Source organism: Accipiter gentilis, chromosome Z, assembly GCF_929443795.1.
Source record: "Accipiter gentilis chromosome Z, bAccGen1.1, whole genome shotgun sequence".
Taxonomy (NCBI): domain Eukaryota; kingdom Metazoa; phylum Chordata; class Aves; order Accipitriformes; family Accipitridae; genus Astur; species Astur gentilis.
The window spans coordinates 18585973-18604101 of record NC_064919.1 but is presented as its reverse complement, the minus strand read 5'-3'; the positions used below and the strand labels follow the sequence as shown (position 1 = coordinate 18604101).

Here is an 18129-nt window from a genome sequence, read left to right as displayed (position 1 = left end):
CTTTTGAGGCAGACATCCATTGGCTATGATACAGTTTTAGGATAATTGTTGTTTTCCTTAGCTCAGTCTAATGTTGTGACATAGGCACCAACCCACTAGTTTTGATTCTTGTCCTTCTGCCAATAAGATTTGTTACTGGTATAGTACTCAGCACACTGGATTTTTAGGACTAACTTAAGATGTGTCATTTCCCCAAAGGAGTTTCAATCTTGACAGCTCAAAGGATATTGCTCTTATCTATCCATCTGACTGTGGATTTTTTAATGTACCTTTCTATAGCGTTTGTTTAAGTGTTTGAGTTCCTGCTGTCTATTGCTTTTGTGCTCACTAGTTTTGGTTGTGGTGCTTCACTGGTCTCTTCTGATCCTGTCTGTTGTAGTTTCAGCCCAGCCGGCACCACACAGCTGCTTGCTCACTCCTCCCTCCATGGCCCTGGTGGGATGAGGAGAAAATATAAAGGCAGGTTCGTGGGTCAAGATAAGGACTGGGAGGGATCACTCACCACTTACGGTCACGGGCAAAAGACAGGCTCAACTTGGGGAAGAAACAAAATCAGTTTAATTTACTACCAATCAAATCAAACCAAGGATATTAGGAAGTAAAACCAAACCTGAGGACACCTTCCCCCCACCCCTTCCTCCTTCCCGGCTCAACCCCACTCCCAGTTCTCTCTCCCTCCTCCCCCCAGCAGCACAGGGGATGGGGTTGGGGTCAGGTCCCCACACCTTGTCTCTGTTGCTCCTTCCTCCTTGGGGGGAGGACTCCTCACCCATCCCGTGCTCCACCGTAGGGTCCCTCCCATGGGAGACAGCCCTTCATGAGCTTCTCCAACCTGAGTCCTCTCCACGGGCTGCAGTTCCTCACAAACTTCCCTGGTGTGGGTCCTTTCTTGGGCTGATCTTCAGTCACAGGCTGCTCCAGTACAGGCTTTCCCATGGAGTCATGTCCATCTTCAGGGGCATCTGCTCCCCTGCTCCCCTCCATGGGCTGGGGGGGGGACAGCCTGCCACCTCACCATGGGCTGCAGGGGCATCAACCTCCTCCAGCGCACCTCCTCCCTTCCTTCTGCACTGACCTCGGTATCTTCATAGGGGTTTCTTTCATGTTCTAATCCCCCTACTCACTGCAGGTTCCCCTTCTTAAATCTGTTCTCCCAGAGGCACTACCACCATCACTGATTGGGTTGCCCTGGGCCAGCAGCAGGTCCAACTTGGAGCTGGGGAAGCTTCTGACAGCTTCTTACAGCAGCCACCCTGGCGGCCCCTCTCCCGCTACCAAAAAAACCCATGCCACACAAACCCATAACATGTCATTTACTCTTTCATTACGCTTGTGTGAGCACCAAAACTGGTTATTTGTACCTGGGACATCCATAGGAATTGGGTTGATGATGCATTAACATCAGAATACTTGCCTTAAAGTTTACTTTCTAAGTTGTAAACTCTTAACAACACAAGAAGTTGGTACTCTGTGTATTTCTGTCATTACTGTGACTTCCATAAGTTCACTGGTACTAGGTATGATGCTGTTAATACGCTGAAACCCTGCAGCAGATAGTCTTCTTTCTGGTGTTTAAGACAGACTGCTGTAGCCCCATCCTTGGGAATCAAGTTTCTTCTTCCATTGATTACATGAAGGATGCTTCTTTAATTTGTTCCTTTAGGAGTATGTCCCCATTCCTCTTGGAATCTCTTTCTGAAGATCTGGTAGCTTGTTACAGGCTCTGGTTTGGTAGCAAATACTAGGTTTATGTTCTCAGGGTTGCAGATTGTCAAGTCTCTAACTCTTCGAGAAAGTCTTGTACCAGAATATTCAGTGATACAAAAGCCTTTCTCAGAATGACTTTTTGGGTTTTCTTAGTATTTTCATGGATCTCAGAGGTGTGTGTTTGTTTCCTGTGTAATGAATTGGACTCCTGTAGTATTACTTACATCCTTCTTTTACGGAGCAATCCTATGACATCCTGACTGTATTTTTTTTCAACAGGGGTGGACGAAAACCATTGGGATTTTTGTCTCTAATTTGCAAAAAAAGTAGTTCTGAATCTGCAGAAGATGCCAAAGGGAATAGAGGGAAGATCCATAAACCTCGGATTGTGACTCCAAGGCTAAGTCTAAAAAAACCCAGTCCATCCTCTAAGGATGACAGGGAATCTTGTTTCCTTCCCTCTACAAGCGCATCATCATCTGTGGAGGATAAGAATGTAGCTGCTGATGCTGCAGTTACGGTATGTGGTATGTGTTTACTTTTGAATGCCCTTCCATTTTTGGGATATGAAGAACAGTGAATTAGTTGTCTCAGGAGTGGATAGGTAGGCATGTAGCGTTCATGTTTTGACAGTTATCTGCTCCAGTGAATAAATCCTGACTTGCGCATGTCTAGGAAACTTAGAAGGGAACTAAGTTGTTTCTTCTCTGTATATACATCTACTTGTTTTGCATTTTCAGTAAACTCTGAATTTTTTGGCTTATCTTCCTATCTAAATTGGAAGCTCAAGTTCATATATATGTGTATATATACACACACACATACATATACACACACACACTCTTACACACACAAACAGATTAAGACTGTTAAGAGCAACCTTTTCTTTTTCTATTAGGTTCCAAGTAACAAGCCATCTGAGAAGCCACCCCTTTGTGCTAAAGATCAAGAGAAAGAAGAAGAGCCAACCAGAATATCTGAGTATTTTTTCAGTGACATCTTTATGGAAGTGGATGATTCAGAATAGCAAATTGGCTTTATAAAAACCTGGGATCTGAGAGTATAATGCAACAAGAAAAGAGTATTTTTAAGAAGTTCTGATTTGTTCTAATATTCATTATGCCACACACTGTCAGCCAAGCTGTTGTTAGTAAATTCCATAAAGATGAAACTGATTCCTTCTGAAGTGAACTGGATACTTTTAAAATGTTGACATAGTCTAAACCACTACATTGATGTCATTGGACCAGACCCGTGGCTGCTGGCTTATAGTTTCACTTGTTTAGACGCTGATAATGGGTGCATGACTATCTTCCAGAAAAGTGCAATGAAAAAATGCTTAATCTTGTGACAAGTGTCCCTTTGAATTTTAATGCTTGTGGTACTGGCTATACAAGTTCTTTACTTCTTTTTGTGAAGTATGTTATGTTAGCACATTAGAAGGAAGAATGAACCTTTTATGTATAGTGTAATCTCTGTAGATAAGGATGCAAATACTGGAAGTAGTGTAGTAAATATATAGATATGTTTAGCACTGCAGGTATTTTTATTAGCATCTCCAAATTATGTATTTTTGTAAGAGTTTTTAATTACATAAATTAAAAGATCCTAACCTGAAAAGCCAAATGGGTTTAGTTCCCTAAAAATGTATTGAGAACAACTGGAAAAACACAATTTACTAAAAGATGCTACACAACTAGACAATATTAACCATTGCAACCCTCCTGTTGGAGTGGGAGGAAAAGGCTAATATTTCCTAGTATAAATGCTAATTTCCTTCTAAATTTGAAAGCAAGGGGATAGATACCATTTCTTTTCCTTGGTTTTAAGTGTAGGTGTTTGTAGATCTGCTATCTTCCTTGGTTTGCCTTGTGCAAAGTAGCCCAAAGATTGGAGTTAAACCATGACTATACCATGTGGTTGCTTTGAGCCTTTGCTACTTTGAAGCATTTGAATTTGAATGGTTTTCCTCATGTTGCATGTCTGCTTGTTCTGTAACTTGCTATAAAGTGCTGGTGTAGCTTTAGATTTTATTCTGATTTTTTACTTGCCTCATCAAGAAGATTGTCTTTATGATGTAATTAGGTTCATGCAGTCTCAAAGTCAGGTGGTTACTGAAAGATTCAATATTTATTCTGTAACTCCTTACACAAAAATGAGTGTGTAGATTTAAGTAGTCTAAATTTTTCTCCTGTTACTTAATACCAGGCAGGTACTTTTGCAAAACAAATTATTTACTATGAACGTGAAACTGATGTTTAAAAGATATTGTTATGCTCTCAAGAAACCTATCTTCAGCTTTGGGCTGGATAATCATTTACTGGTAAATATTTTCATATAAGTAGTTAATTTTTAAATACTTGATGAAGTTTGAGAATGTTTGCCTTTTCAGAAGTTATTGGCAAGGCTTCTGAAGGAGCCTTTAAAATTTTGTCAATAAGGAAAGATACACAGAAAAGCTACTGTTACTGCAAACCACTACGTTAGCAGGCCTCTGTCAATCAAATGATGTTAGCAGCAGTATCTTCTTGAGGTGATGGAAAAAGTCCCAGTGTAAAGTAACTTACTTGAAAGCATTCTGTCACCTTCCTGCCCCCTCCACCCCACCCCGCCCCCCCCGCCAAAACCCCAAGAAACACCACCACCAAGTTTCTGTTCATACAGTATCTTGTGCTTTGCCTAATCCATTTAACTTGAAATGTTTATCTAAATATTGTCTTACTGTAAACATTATGAAATAGATTAATCTATACATGAAATGCTATGTATTATATATCTTGTAGATATTATTTTATGTATGCAAGTGTTTTGATCCTGATACACGTGGCACGTTTAAATCACTTGCACTGACAGAGCCTAAAAATAGATTTGTGGGGAGTGGCTATAAAATAATTGCCCTCAGTACTTTCTGAGGTGACAACCATACTACATTTAGTTGTGTACATTTTAGCTTCATTCATATTACATGGAAAAAAAAACCCTAACTATTTCATTACTAAGATTTAAGGTGCCTTATCTACCTTATTAATTGGGGCTACACATTTTGTTCCCTTCAGTAAATCACATGCACTTTGTTAGAGGATTTTTTTTTTTAAAGAACAAATTTAATTTGAATAGAGATAAGACAACTTTGTGGTGTTTTATGGAAGTTTTATAATGGTGAAGGATGTAAGAAAAGATTGGTGAAATCTCAATGCCTGTTACTTTACGAAGATGTGGCATACAACTGCTTTGCTTAGAGTTCTGACACCTTGTATCATTACATATAGGCTGTTTCAATGAGAAGTAGTCATTCTGTATGTAAATTATGTGAATAAATTATTTTATATCACCCATGTTTCCATTTCTTAGAATATCATTTGCAGTTTTTAAATGCTCATAGGTATAGTGAGTTAACAAAAGCGTGGGCTAAATTAATGGCTAAATTTCTACCTGCAACCCTGGGCTGCATACAGGCCTGCTTGTATGGTGATAACAGACTGAATACACTTTAACATGAGCATGGATGGTGGTGATGTAGTTTTGTTTCTGGGTTAGAGCTTAATTTACCTGGTATCTGACTTCCCAGTATTCTCTCTCTGTAAATTCTATAGCCTTGCTTAAGAACAAAATAAAACTGGAATGCTGGGAAACAGCAAAGCTTTCAAACGAGGAAGCACCTTGAACAGAGAGCCTAGGATTTTTAAAACATCTGCCACTCTTACCGTAGCATGTCAGCATTCCTGCAGTTAAAGACGACCCCCCCACACACGCGCGCCTGTAAGACGGGCAAGGGCTTTCCTAGGTTGCACAAGTACGTAATCCTGTCTGAAAAGCGAAGCGAACGCTCCACGTTCTTTCAAAGGGCATTCTTCAGCGTGATCTTGCACCTCGGGGCCAGGGGGATGGGATGGAGCACGCAGTTGCGGTGTACTGACGCCGGCCTGTAACGGGACAGGCTTTTGCCGTTTTACGACCGTTAGTTCTCAAAGTAACAGCCACCCCTCGAGCGGCGGGACGGAGCGGGCGGGGGCCGGCGCACCGACCCCCTCACGGGCGCCGCTGGGCGCGGGCAAGGACGCGGCGGCCCGGCCCGGCCCGGCCCGGCCCGGCCCCGCCGCCCGGGGCCCCGCTCTGCCCATTGGCTACGGTGGGGGGAGTGGCGGCGGCGGCAGGCCTGGGAAGACCGGCTCGGCTCGGCTCGGCTCGGCCGCCATGCTGCTGGGCCCGCGGCGGCTCCTGCGCTGCGCGGCTGCCGCCCTGCCCGCCCGCGCCTACCACGGCGAGGCGGTGGCGGCGGTGGGCTCGCGCCCCGACGCGGGCTCCGCGCTTTACCAGGTAGGCCGGCCCGGGCGGGCCCGGCTCCCTCCCCGCGATGGGCCGCGGAGGGCAGGCTCTGGCGGGCGGGGGCCGCCTCCCCGCGCGGCGGCGGCTGCGGGCGGGCAGCGGTGCCGAGTCCCGGCGACCCGCGGGAGTCAGGGGCCGGCCAGGCCGCGGCGGGGCCTCGCCCAGCCCTGCCCGCCGGCGGCCGGGCCGGGAGCGGGGCCGGGGCGGGCCGGCAGGCTCGGCCGCCCGCCGCTTCCACGCCTGCGTGGTGACAGAGGTGCCGGTGGTTGCTGGCAGGCCCCGCCTGTGAGGCCCGGCCCGCCAGCGGGCCGCCAGCAGCGTCCGCGGGCGAGCAAAACCGGGACGGGGGCGTGGGCCCTGCGTGAAAGTACGGCAGCGGCCATTTAATAGCTGGTGTTGGGGCGGCCATTTAGTAACAGCGGTACGTGCAAGCGTGGGCTTCTGCGCGTGGGCCCGGGGTCAGCCTGCACGCCGGCCGAGTTCTGCTGCGCTGCTCACCCTTTCGTACCTCTGAAACGCCAAATTCCCTTTGCTTCATTCGGGCTGTGTGTAAAGGCACCCCATAAAAAGAATGTGGGTTTGTAACGTCGTCTGCCTCGTTCGGCATTTTTTTTTCACGCTTCCCCTTTTTTAACCAGAATGCCAACTTCTGCTGCGTTTTCGGCGTTGAAGAGCTGATCGATGCCGTACTAACGAAGTGGCGACAGGGAATTTGTAGGCAGTGGAAGGTGATTTGAAAGTCGGAGATTTTCTTGGGTTTGCAAATCAGTTGCTGAGTTGAAGACAGGTTGGGAGAGTTCTACAGAGTCATGGGCGTGCCTCCAGAAAACGGGATACCGGCAGAAAGAATCTGCTTTGGGGGAGGAGGAACAGGTGCAGTTCCCATTGACTTTTTGAAGGGAACAGTACTTGCATCTCGTGTAACTTGTTTTATTTTTAATGGGGCATTATTAACGTCATCATATGCAAGATAAAAATCATGTTTACAGTTAGGCTGAGAAAAAGAGTTTTGGGAGTGGATCCAAACTGGTAGGCGGGCATACATTTCTTTTCAAATTTGTTCCGAGTAGAGTGTCAAACAGCAAGTGAAGCAACAACATGTATTATTGAAACAGTTCCTTTGGTGCTGCGTTTGGTTTTGCAGAAACTAAGCGTTGGGGCAGAAGTTAGGTGACAGAAACTTCTGTGAAATTTCAGTATGTAGTGTACACAAAGCTTGCGTATATGAAGTGTGTGTGTGTGTGTGTGTGTATGCACGTATGTTTATATTTTGCATACCAAAAAACCCCAAAGAGTACTATTTTAATAAATGTGTTTACTCAGCTAAGCTCTTGCTAGATTTGCATTTGTGTATGTCTACCTTTCAATCTCACAAGAAAAGCAAGGCTTGGTGAAATAGCTAACAGTGTTAATATTTGGTAGAAATAATCTACAGAGCATTGTAAATGCATGTAGTGCTTTACAGACATGAGGAGCTGAGGTCCCTGCTGTGAGGCACTTAACCATCTGAAATAAAAGTAGTACAGAGAATAACAGTGCAAACACAAGGAGGCATAACAATATGTGATGAAGGTCTCGCCGCCTTTAGCTAATGTTTGCCTTTCTGGCTGTGAATTCAGCTAGACAGGCTGGCCTTCGTAATGTAAACTGTCTTTCAAATCAGACAGGTAAAAATGTAATCCAAAAATGAGTGAGTCTAAATTCTGGAAAATAAAGGAAAATATGTGTAAAGGTTCCAAGAATTAGCTCTTACAGTTGCTTTGCTTGTGTAGCAGTAATTCAGTTACTCGTGCAGTAACTGTAGGATTAGTCTGTAGGTTTTGCCTCTTGATTTTGCTTTAAAGTTTGTAGAAGCCCTCATATTAACAGCACAATTTTACCCAACTTTGTGGTTCAAGGGCCAGTTTCCAGAAAGAACTTGCGTCACTTCACTGGCCTTTTTGTCATTAGTTAATGAAAAGCCCATAAATACATGGTAGAACTAGTATGTTTGGTTCTGAGAGGAGCCTTTTCTGTGTGTATTCAAAACCTACAGTAAGATTTCAAGGCATCTTTACTTTTCCTTTGTAAAGTATAATGATGTTGTGTTCTGCTTGAAGACGTGAAAGGTAATGATAGAAACAAAGTGAATTTAAGCAACTCAGATATTTGAGTACAGTATTTTTTATAGATTATCTACAAAGTCCTTTTACAATTTTTTATGTAGAGTAGCTAAAGCAGCTACAGTGAGTTGTTAATTCAGAATCTAATGAACAAGCCTATGATTGTGATTGCTGTGCCCCTTTTAATTTCCACTTCCATTTTTAGCTGCTTTTTTTTCCTATGTTAAAGGTGAGTTTTTAAGCTCAGTACTGTGTGCAAAGGATGAGTGGATTTAGAGAAGACAGGCTGAGTGAATAAGGAGAAATGGGGAAAATATTTTACGTGAAATGCTGTGAAATGAGCCAGCTGGATGAGCTAAACCCTCACACATACAACAAAATGGGTGTTGTGACAACTGCAGATTTTTAAAAGTATGGGATTACAATGACTGTTTTATAGTTTTTTCACAGGGGAAGAAAGTTAACTTGTAAACAGAGTCTTTTGGAGAGGATTAAAGCAGGTTTTGTTTTCTTCAGTGCTGCATGCAGGTGTGTGGCTGCAGTGACTGTGTGTGGCTGGAGTTACTGTCCATAGTCTTTCCTAGGAGCATCGGAGTCAAATTAAGATGTGGCTTGTTTTGTTCTTGGTTTTGGGGATGCTGTGATGGTGGTAAAACTGCCAATAGGTCATTGCAGTGTGGTTCACAGGTTAGAAGGAAGAAAAACCGTCGTAGATGTAAGTGTTGGAGCTGTACTGTGAGCAGGGCAGGGAGAGTGAGGATTGAAGTATGAAAAGAAATAGACTGGAAGGGCAATGATATGGTGGGCATACTGATACAGCTTTACAAGGGAGGGAGGAGATGCAGAAGTCTGGTGACCCCCACCCCATGTTCTCAATAGTCCAGAGGCTGCAGAGTGGCACCACACATCAGAGAGATTTCACTGACTGAGGGTGGTATCTTGAGATGTGTTAGGTGTTGGCTAGCGATTGGGTGGTACAAAATTCATACAACTGCAGGCTGTGAGCCATATGGCAGATGACACTTCATTAGAACATGGGCTATCCTGCCCAAGAGCCAATAGAGGCACAAGAGTTGGACTCAGTGTTCCAGTATGCCACCTTGATCTTGCTGGACGACCTCTAAATGCTGACCTTATGTATTAACTGTGTGTACAAGCTGATGAACTTGCTAAGACCTGTTTTAACCTGATAGGTTTTTACCTTTCAGTAGAGTATTTTTAATCTCTTTGTAGCAATTACAAAGGGGGAGAAATACGTTCTTTTGAAAGTCTTACCATGCAGCTAAAACAGTTTGAATGCGAGGTGCCGTGTACATGTTTTTATTTTCTTTCTCCTTTACATCTTGGTGCCTTTCAGTGATTAAGACAGAGCTGAACAAATTTAACTGCAACACTTGTTGCTTCTAGGGGAAACCTTAATTGTGAGTGTTCAAGTCCAAATATAAAGAGTTACCAGATTGTTTTTTCTGTCAAAGTAGACTCTAACATCTTTTAGATGAGAATTAGACAAGGCAGTATGATTATTTTTTTTTAATGCAGCAGTTTTTATGTTATTTTATTGCAGTTACAGTTTTCAAAGAGGTAACATTGCTCTTAATATGTCTGAAAAATAGATTAAGGTTGACTAAGACCTTTTAATTCTTAAGAAATGATAAAAAACTGCTGTAATGAGCACACAAGAGTTCTGGATAATTCTGATAGAAATGGTGAACTCAGTACTGGATCACTCATATTCAGAACTAAGAGTCTTTGTTTTTCTAAGAGGGATATTGGCACGAAGACCAGACTTCTTGTTTTTTAAAAGATTTCTTTTACCTGTAGGAATTACAGGAATGTAAAAAGTGTTTAGCAAATTCTGTTTGGTCTGGGTCATTCATCTTTTGGTACAAGAGACATAGCAGCACTTAATTTGAATCCGTGTGATGTTTTTTACAAAATTAGATTTAAAAAGCAAACAAACCCGTTAAGAAAAAAATTAATAAAACCTGAAAAATAGCACTTAACTCTGTAATGGCTAATTCTATTTTTGTTTATTAAATTTGGAACTAGTCTTTTACAGTCCTAACACACTCAAGAGTTTTTGTGAAACATGTTTATTAAATGCTTTGGGATGTTTGAGGAAAGCCAATACATAGGTAGAAATGTTATTACTTTAAAGACAATACAGAGCCAGTATTTAATAAGGTAAAATGAAATTTGGAAGAGAAATCAATTTTGTACTTTCTGTGTTTGTTTATTAAAAAATAATACTGTCGCTCTTGGTTAAACTTAAGATGCTGGGTTTTTCTTCACTTAGGAAAACTATGAACGAATGAAAGCGCTGGTAACCAAACTCCAAGAGCAAGCAGAAAAAATCAGATTAGGTAAGTATGATAGTCTAGATTTTAGAACACTTGTTTAATTTGGTACAAAACCCAGTTTTGTTCTTTGGATTTTTCTCCCCTATAGCTATATGTTCATTAATCAGTTCACTCGGATACATCATATTTGCTGGATTATAGTAGTCATACTGAAATTTTAGCTCATCTGTTTAAATCTACATTTACTGGGTTCTGTCAGCTGAAGATCTTAAAAGGTTTTTACATCCAAGCTAACTTTGTTCAAAATTTAGGGTTTTTTTAAAGTAACTCAGGCTAACTAAGAAAAAACGCCCACATCATTACCACTTCTTTATTTACCACAGTCTCTAGTGTGTTAACATATTTTTTTGTTTGCCAGTTGAATATCAGAGCAATATCCTAATGCAAGCAATTCCCTAAATTACTGGAAGCAGACATAAATGAAAGCAAGGCTGATTTAGTCAAACAAAGGATTAATTTCATTGCCAGAGAGGCAAAAAGTAAGCAAGTAGATAGTGAGAACTGGATATTTCGAGTTCGTTAATTTTTAATCCTTTAAGATCTTAGTAGTAATGGACTGTATTTTTCTACTGGCAATATTTTTTAACATAGATAGGATTATTAATAAAAGGATTTTACTGATACACTTTTCACTTCACCTGCTTCCTTGCTTCATCCACTGCTGCCTGCTTTTATAACAAATTGGTTTGGCAGATGTGCCTCTTTTCAAGTTGCCTGTAAGTCTCTTCATGCACAAATAGGATTTTTAAAGACTCTAGCTGTAGCTGTTCTGGCAAACAAAAGCAAGTCTGTAATACTTTAAAACATTGAAATCTGTGTTTCATCTTATTGACTTGTAAGATTACCCAAATTAATTACAGTTGACTGTAAGTAATGGGAATTGTAAAATGAAAATGGTTTATAAATGCTTAACTGTGCTGCCAGAGGTTGAGCATGCAGTTTTAATTCTCCCCTTCTTGTATCCATCATGACACTGTCTCTTCATACACTGTTTCTTATATAATGCAGTTCCTTTTACAGCTTTGAAATGGAGCACAGTTAAGAATTTGTGCTTAGTGTTTTTTCTTGCTTGCTGTGAAACAAAGCTCCACGATTTCCTGAGGAGATACTGAAACCCATGGACTACCTCTCTTTCATGCGTGTGGAGACTGTTCAACAATTCCCTGCGTGGCTCATGAACTAATGGTCATGACCAACTTCACTGCTGCACATTTTCCTGCTCTTGCCCATTACATGCTAACAGGACGAGAACATGGCCCACATCTTTCCCCCATCTGAGGGAGCTCTACCAGGATGTTAATACATGGAGTGACATTGATTGAAATTGCTTTGCCTATCATTTAAGTAGATGAGAACAATTAGGTACTTAGGTTGAATAGTTTGGAAGGAGAAGCGCAACATCTTTTTATTTGTAAGAGCTGTCTTTCAGAGAGTGAGCTCTTGGCTTGAGGTCTTTGTAGTGAATGCTTCATTATTTATCTGTTACTTCAGTGGGTAGGGCTTTTGTGAACCCATATCCCATTCTGCTGGGTAATCCCCAGTTGTGCAACAGGGAGATGGTCCCTGCCCCAAAGAATTTACAGGCTGTGATGAATTACAACAGATGGATTTCTGATAGCAAGCACAAGAAGCAACTGAGATACTTTTAGTCACCATGACTGGCAGCAATCATAGCATATCAGCAGTAACAGTGAAGTTTTTATAGACATTACTGTAAAGGAGACATTAAAAAAGGGATTTCAAACAAAATGCTTCCAAGTTTGTTTCACTGTCAGGGACACTGCTTCTCAGTCCACAGAACAGAGGCTAGTATAGGGTAGAGCGAACATCTTGATCTTGGAAAAGAAATGTTCTATACAATGGCTACAGGGCCTAGAAGGCAAGCATTTACAATTAGTGTGTGAAGAGGGGGAGCGCACAGAGATGACAGAAGTCACAGAATGGAAGATTATTTTTGCAGCATCACTCTGGGTGTAAATAAGAAAAGCAAGATGGAGCTCAGAGAAAAAGTTATAATTGCCGTGATGTGGGATGTTGAGAACTTGGATGAGGTATTAACTCTGTGGGTGGATGTGAGAGGTTGTATCTTAAGAAACTTGTACAGAAAGAATTTACAAGATGTACACTTAGGATGGTTATACAGACCTAATGAACAGGCTGAATCAGAAATAAATTGTGGGCTTTCTGGCATGCCTAACAGGTAGGACATGATGTGCATAGTGATCAAGGAAGGAGGTGAGAGAAAGGGCTTGAAAGGTAGGCTTACAAGGTCTGTCTCAGTGATGCTTAGATGACAAAGAAATCTTGAAGTCTCAGGAGGAATGTTAGCAAAATAGTACCTTCTTTATTTTAGATGGGGGAAACAATTTTAGAGTGATGAGGTGGATCAGTGATCTGTCTATATAGAGAGACAATGATTGTATAAGCTGTTTTACAAAGAGGCTGAGGTGTGTCAACAAATCTTGAGTATTGAATGCCACAAGGCTCTATAGAGCAAAAGATATGATTTAGGATGACCTCGAGTAAAGGGTTGAAATGAAGCAAAGATAAACTTGATATTAAATGCTGTGTGTCTGAACTCTGTTTTGGAGTGATCTAAGGAAATTAATCCAGATTGTCTTGGGTCTTCAGGATTGGACTCAGCATAGCTATTTTGAACAAATTTCGGGGTATAGTATTTTTTGTAGTTCTTACTGCTGTGCTTTTGTCCGTGTGTTTGTGTTTTCAGCCCTTCTGTTCATTGGCAAGCAGTGGGAGAAAGTTCCAGACAGCTATGTTTATTAAAATCTTTACCTCAAGACTAACTATAAAAAATGAGGGGGGAAATGGAGTAGATTCTGAAAAGCAAGCATTTTTATCAATGCCTTAAATCTGTTTGAAGTGGAAACCATTATTTATTAAATTCATTATTACGGTACATACTTCAAAAACTGGAAAGTCATCAGTGCTTCCATTCTGAGTTTTAATATAAGTGGTGATTTGTCTATCTGTGTCCATAGTAAATCTAAAAATTTACTATTCTATCACAGGAGGTGGAGAAAAAGCTCGTAAGCTTCACACATCAAGAGGAAAGCTGTTACCTAGAGAGAGAATTGACAGGCTTATTGATCCCGGGTAGGTACTTTCCTTTTCTAAAAACACTTCAGGTTCTCTTTTGTGGGTAAGTATTGCAACAGGCTTGTTTTCTCTTTAGTTTTCATAAACACTGGCAAATAACACAGTTGGAGTTTTACAGAAGTGTTTGTTGAAATACTTATCTGTTTTCTAAAGCAAAAATATCTTTGTTAAATATTTAACCTTTTAAGTGAGCTTCAATGGCAAATATGGCCAATTCCTTTTTAAAATTGTGTTATATTAATTGTCATTATTCAGGTCTCCGTTCTTGGAGTTCTCCCAGTTTGCAGGTTACCAGTTGTATGGTAATGAAGAGGTACCAGCAGGAGGCATTATCACAGGCATTGGGCGCGTATCTGGGTGAGAGATACCAGTGATCTACATTATTGATGATATGAAAAGGAAGAAGGTATAATTTTGTTCAGTTTCCAGTATTAAGCTGTTAGCATTTTTAGTGTTTTGTTTCTAACACCCAAAAAATCAACAGAATCGGTATCTTAATTTGTTTAGTCTTAGCTAAAAGGAAGTCATTCTATATATTATATTTTTTAGTTAGCATATCCCATATTAAAGCAGAACACACATGGAATTTCTGGTGTCCAATGAAGGAAGGAGATTAGTGCGTCAGTAAGGCAATTTTCAAAAAGTAACGCAGTATTCTAGGCTAAGAATTTGTTTTGCTCACTAACAGTACCTCCAAGACTACTGTTGAAATAAAATACGATGCTATACAGCAATATTTTAGGGAGTTAAGGGACTGTGAAATAAGACATCATAGTGCTGAGACTGCTGTTAAAATGTGCATTTGAGGGAATGCAGGTGAGGAGGGCTCTTCTTGAACATTGGGGCTTCAAGAGTCCTTGGCGTGTTGCCGTTCTTAATAAACGTACTCAGTAGAAATGTTTTTCTCTCTCATAAACTTGTTTTATTTTTAGGGTGGAATGCTTGATTGTTGCTAATGATGCAACTGTCAAAGGTGGTACCTATTATCCCATCACTGTTAAGAAACATTTACGTGCTCAAGAAATTGCAATGCAAAACCATCTCCCTTGCCTATATTTGGGTAAGTCTCATTACAGAAATAACAAATGTCCTTTGTTAAGGGCAGCTCAGGATCTCTAGGTTAGACACTAAATAAATGCTGTTCAGACTGATGTGTCCCCAGATTTGACTAACCAGGTATGTATTTTAGACACGTATATTCAAATGTATTTTCATCAATACTGTGTTACCTCTACAGATTGGTGGCAAGTCTTAACTGGAGGGTACCCATAGCTTTTCAGCCCTATCTTCTGCACTGCTGTAGGGCTCGGTTAATAAGATACAGATATGACTATGCCATTGTATCACTTCTTTATTACTCCTTTCCCTTCTGCCATGCTTGAGCAGTCCATCCTATAGTCTCATTCAGTCTTAATTCAAATTACAGTTAAAAAAAAAAAGTTACTTTGCCTTTTGGTGGAGCATGTAGCTGTATGAAAGAACATACCAAAGAAAGAGAAAAGTCTCAGTGCCAAAAGTGTCAATAATAGTTTGAATCAACAGATTTTTACAATTTAGGATGAACTTTACTGAAGGAGAAATTTCATTGTATGTTATTTTGCATTTTAAGTTTAGTCTGTTAAATCAGTATTTAGCCAAACCTTTATGTAAGTATACTTATGTATACTTTTATTAAAGATTAAGATCAGAGTGCCAAGTGTCTTTAGTGCATTACAGGTAGTATATTCTTAGCCTGGTTTTGTACAAATAGAAGAGCTCTTTGCTAATCTCTGTCTTTCAGCCTCAATTCCCAATCTAATAACTTTTAAACCCATTAGGCAATTTCAGCCAAATTTGACAGATTTGAGACAATGTGTATTCCCGTGGATTTTGTATAAGTCAGTGTCAGAGGAGAAGGACTCTTACACTGTCTCCATTTAAAAAACAGGGTGGGTTAGTCCTTTTCTGTTTTGCTTGGATTAGCAGCTTATGTAGCAGCTGAGAGGCATTAATTGGTTTGCTAGTCATGACACTTGCACTAGTTAAATAGTCAGCATAAATGTAGGTCCTGGCCAGCATAAGCGTTTGTAATTTCTTGCCCTGCTGACAGGCCAAAAATGCAAAGAATACCGAGAGAAGGATTAGGAGAAATGTGATCTTGAAAGTATTGCTGGGGTGGATAGAGGGGCAGTGTGAGTGGGGACTTTGTGGGATTGTCATACTGCAATGGAAAGAGTCTTGGAGAAAAAGGGAGGGCCAAATTTTATCTTAGTCTTAGAAAATAGAAGAAGCTAAGCTTTTCCGCTTGCAACAAACAACTGTATGTTTTTTTAGTCTGAATTATCAGCAAATTTTATCTGTTCAGACAACTCTATTTTTTTAGTGAGTTATCAGTGAGCAATTATGTGTGATTCTACTGTGATAAGATTTTATGGAATGAGGAACATGAGACATAGATATGCCTTGAAACAAAAGTTTAATTATTTTGTTCCACCTTTGAGGTGTATAGTCCCTGATATTATATTATTATATTATATATAATACTGCTGATCACTCAAACCTGGTGAGTTAGTTTACTTTTGCAGTTTCTGTACCTGGGCTTGTTTCAGTTGTGCAATCAAGAGGAAGTGCTTTGTAGTCAGTCAGCACTTTGACCATGTACTTTTTAGGCCATTTTAACTGCCTTTTCCCTCAGTGGTAGCTGGCTAGGTGTTAATTCTGATGTAGACACCTGGTGCCATTTGTCACCGAGTCAGTCACTGGTGTGGGTGTTTTCTTCTGTGTTCAGGGATGGCCTGTTTCACAACACTGGTGTGTTGACCAGGTTGGAGTTTGTCTAGTTGCCAGAGTCAGTGCTGGTTTGGGAGAGTGGTTCTGCAAGTGCGGTGGAGGGAATCAAAACCCTGCTTCACTGTAAAGCTGAATGTAGGGCATTACTGGCTGCAGTCACACAGCATGAGAATGTGCATGTGGACTGTTGCTGATACTAATTACCAGGAGCCAGAGTTCTTGGAGATGCTTGGCCTCCTTGTGAATTTCATTCTAGTCTTCTGTTCTTCTTTGGAGTCTTATGACATGATGTATTTTCACTATTTGGGAGCGGAGAGGTAGCTGCAGTTAGAGACCTCTAAGTTGTAGGGCCACATCAAGAGGCAAGGACACATAGTAAATGAAGGTTCCTAAAGATAGTGTAAGGTCTTTGGTGTGTCTGTATAATCGAGGTATGAAGGTACACATGCTATACCTCTTGAACTCAGTGGTGGTTAGTCTCACCCGTTTCTGGAACTTGTGACAGAATTGCAATAGAATAATTGAGTTAAAATTGTACATTGAAAGTGTTCTTAGTTTAAATCTTTTGCAGTAAGATGAGTTTATAGGGAGGTACAATTGCATCTCTAAGCATGTCTGAATTTATTTTCCATTACAATGATTGGGGCAGATGTTATTGTGGGGGGTTGTTAACTATTTGTCTTTTTTTTTTTTTTTTTTTTTTTTTTTTCAGGAAGGATGTCCTGATATACCTAGAGTCATAGAAATACATATAGTGTTAGTGATTGTAATTGCTGTATATTTTAAGTAATGTGCAGATACTTTACCAAAAACATAAGTATGTAACACTGTTCAAAGACATGTTAATATATTTTCATTCACTCTGTAGTTGATTCAGGAGGAGCAAATTTACCTCGGCAAGCAGAAGTATTTCCAGATCGAGATCATTTTGGCCGTATTTTCTATAATCAAGCAGTCATGTCCTCACAAGGAATTCCACAGGTAATTTGCTTTTACTTAAGAACAAAATGTATTAATTAGTTTTTATGCTTGCTGCCTTTTTCTGGTTTCAGGGCTTGTACCCATGCTTTGTTTTTGACAGCACTGTGTTGTGCTGACCTGGTGGCCCAGTCTGGGGATTGGAGGCACTGTAAACACAGTAACTGTCCGCATAAAGTCATTATAGTTTTGAAGAAGCCGTCTTCTTTCTTGACCTTAGTGTTAATGATATGACCTATCTGCTCCTATCTTGGAGTAGGAGAAAAAGGGACTTGACAACATGGTATGTAGGGCCATGTGAGGAAGCACTAGGAAATCTTTTGGAACTGTTGATTATTCTGCATCAATGCTGTAACGGTGAGGACAGTTTTCATGATGGCTAGTAAATGAGACATACTTTCTACTAACAGGGGTATGCATATATTTTTATATCCATTTTATAGACTGAGGTGCTGTATGATAAAACTACCCTAACAATGAGATTATTTTCTAATGTATTAATGATGCATAGAATTACTGTTAGTCACAGTTCCTGGATTTAGAAGTGGTTTTGTGTCACGTGTGTTGCAGGAGTGCATTGCAGTCAGTTTTTTGATGCAGGTGGCGTGTTAGGGGGAGGTATGTATGAATAAGATAAGAAAACCTTCTGAATCTATTACTCACGGAGAATGTAGAACTGCTTGAGGATGTGATTGGTGATGGCAGCCTTGGCTGCAGTGAAAGTGGAGGGCAGAGTATAAGGTCCCAATGGAGGTGAGGAAGGCCGGTAG

At 40.7% G+C, this 18129-nt stretch overlaps 2 protein-coding genes across 15 annotated transcripts in view; both read left to right on the top strand.

The window, feature by feature from the left end:
• Positions 1 to 5038, top strand: part of BDP1 (B double prime 1, subunit of RNA polymerase III transcription initiation factor IIIB) — a 58778-nt gene extending 53740 nt beyond the window's left edge. For 12 of the 13 annotated variants that reach the window (XM_049795019.1, XM_049795021.1, XM_049795018.1 and 9 more), the window contains 2 exons: positions 1987 to 2227; positions 2606 to 5038. In XM_049795019.1, the coding sequence (XP_049650976.1) occupies positions 1987 to 2227; positions 2606 to 2734 (370 nt within the window). In that variant the 3' untranslated portion in view covers positions 2735 to 5038. Of the gene's footprint in view, positions 1 to 1986; positions 2235 to 2605 lie in introns of all 13 variants that reach the window. The other variant, XM_049795022.1, reaches the window with a different exon arrangement.
• An 818-nt stretch (positions 5039 to 5856) lies between these two features.
• The window catches only part of MCCC2 (methylcrotonyl-CoA carboxylase subunit 2), a 48353-nt gene continuing 36080 nt past the window's right edge, over positions 5857 to 18129 (top strand). The window contains exons 1-6 of one of the 2 annotated variants that reach the window (XM_049795888.1): positions 5857 to 6024; positions 10432 to 10498; positions 13525 to 13609; positions 13868 to 13969; positions 14545 to 14672; positions 17250 to 17362. In XM_049795888.1, the coding sequence (XP_049651845.1) occupies positions 5902 to 6024; positions 10432 to 10498; positions 13525 to 13609; positions 13868 to 13969; positions 14545 to 14672; positions 17250 to 17362 (618 nt within the window). In that variant the 5' untranslated portion in view covers positions 5857 to 5901. Of the gene's footprint in view, positions 6025 to 6624; positions 6907 to 10431; positions 10499 to 13524; positions 13610 to 13867; positions 13970 to 14544; positions 14673 to 17249; positions 17363 to 18129 lie in introns of those variants that run through there. The other variant, XM_049795889.1, reaches the window with a different exon arrangement.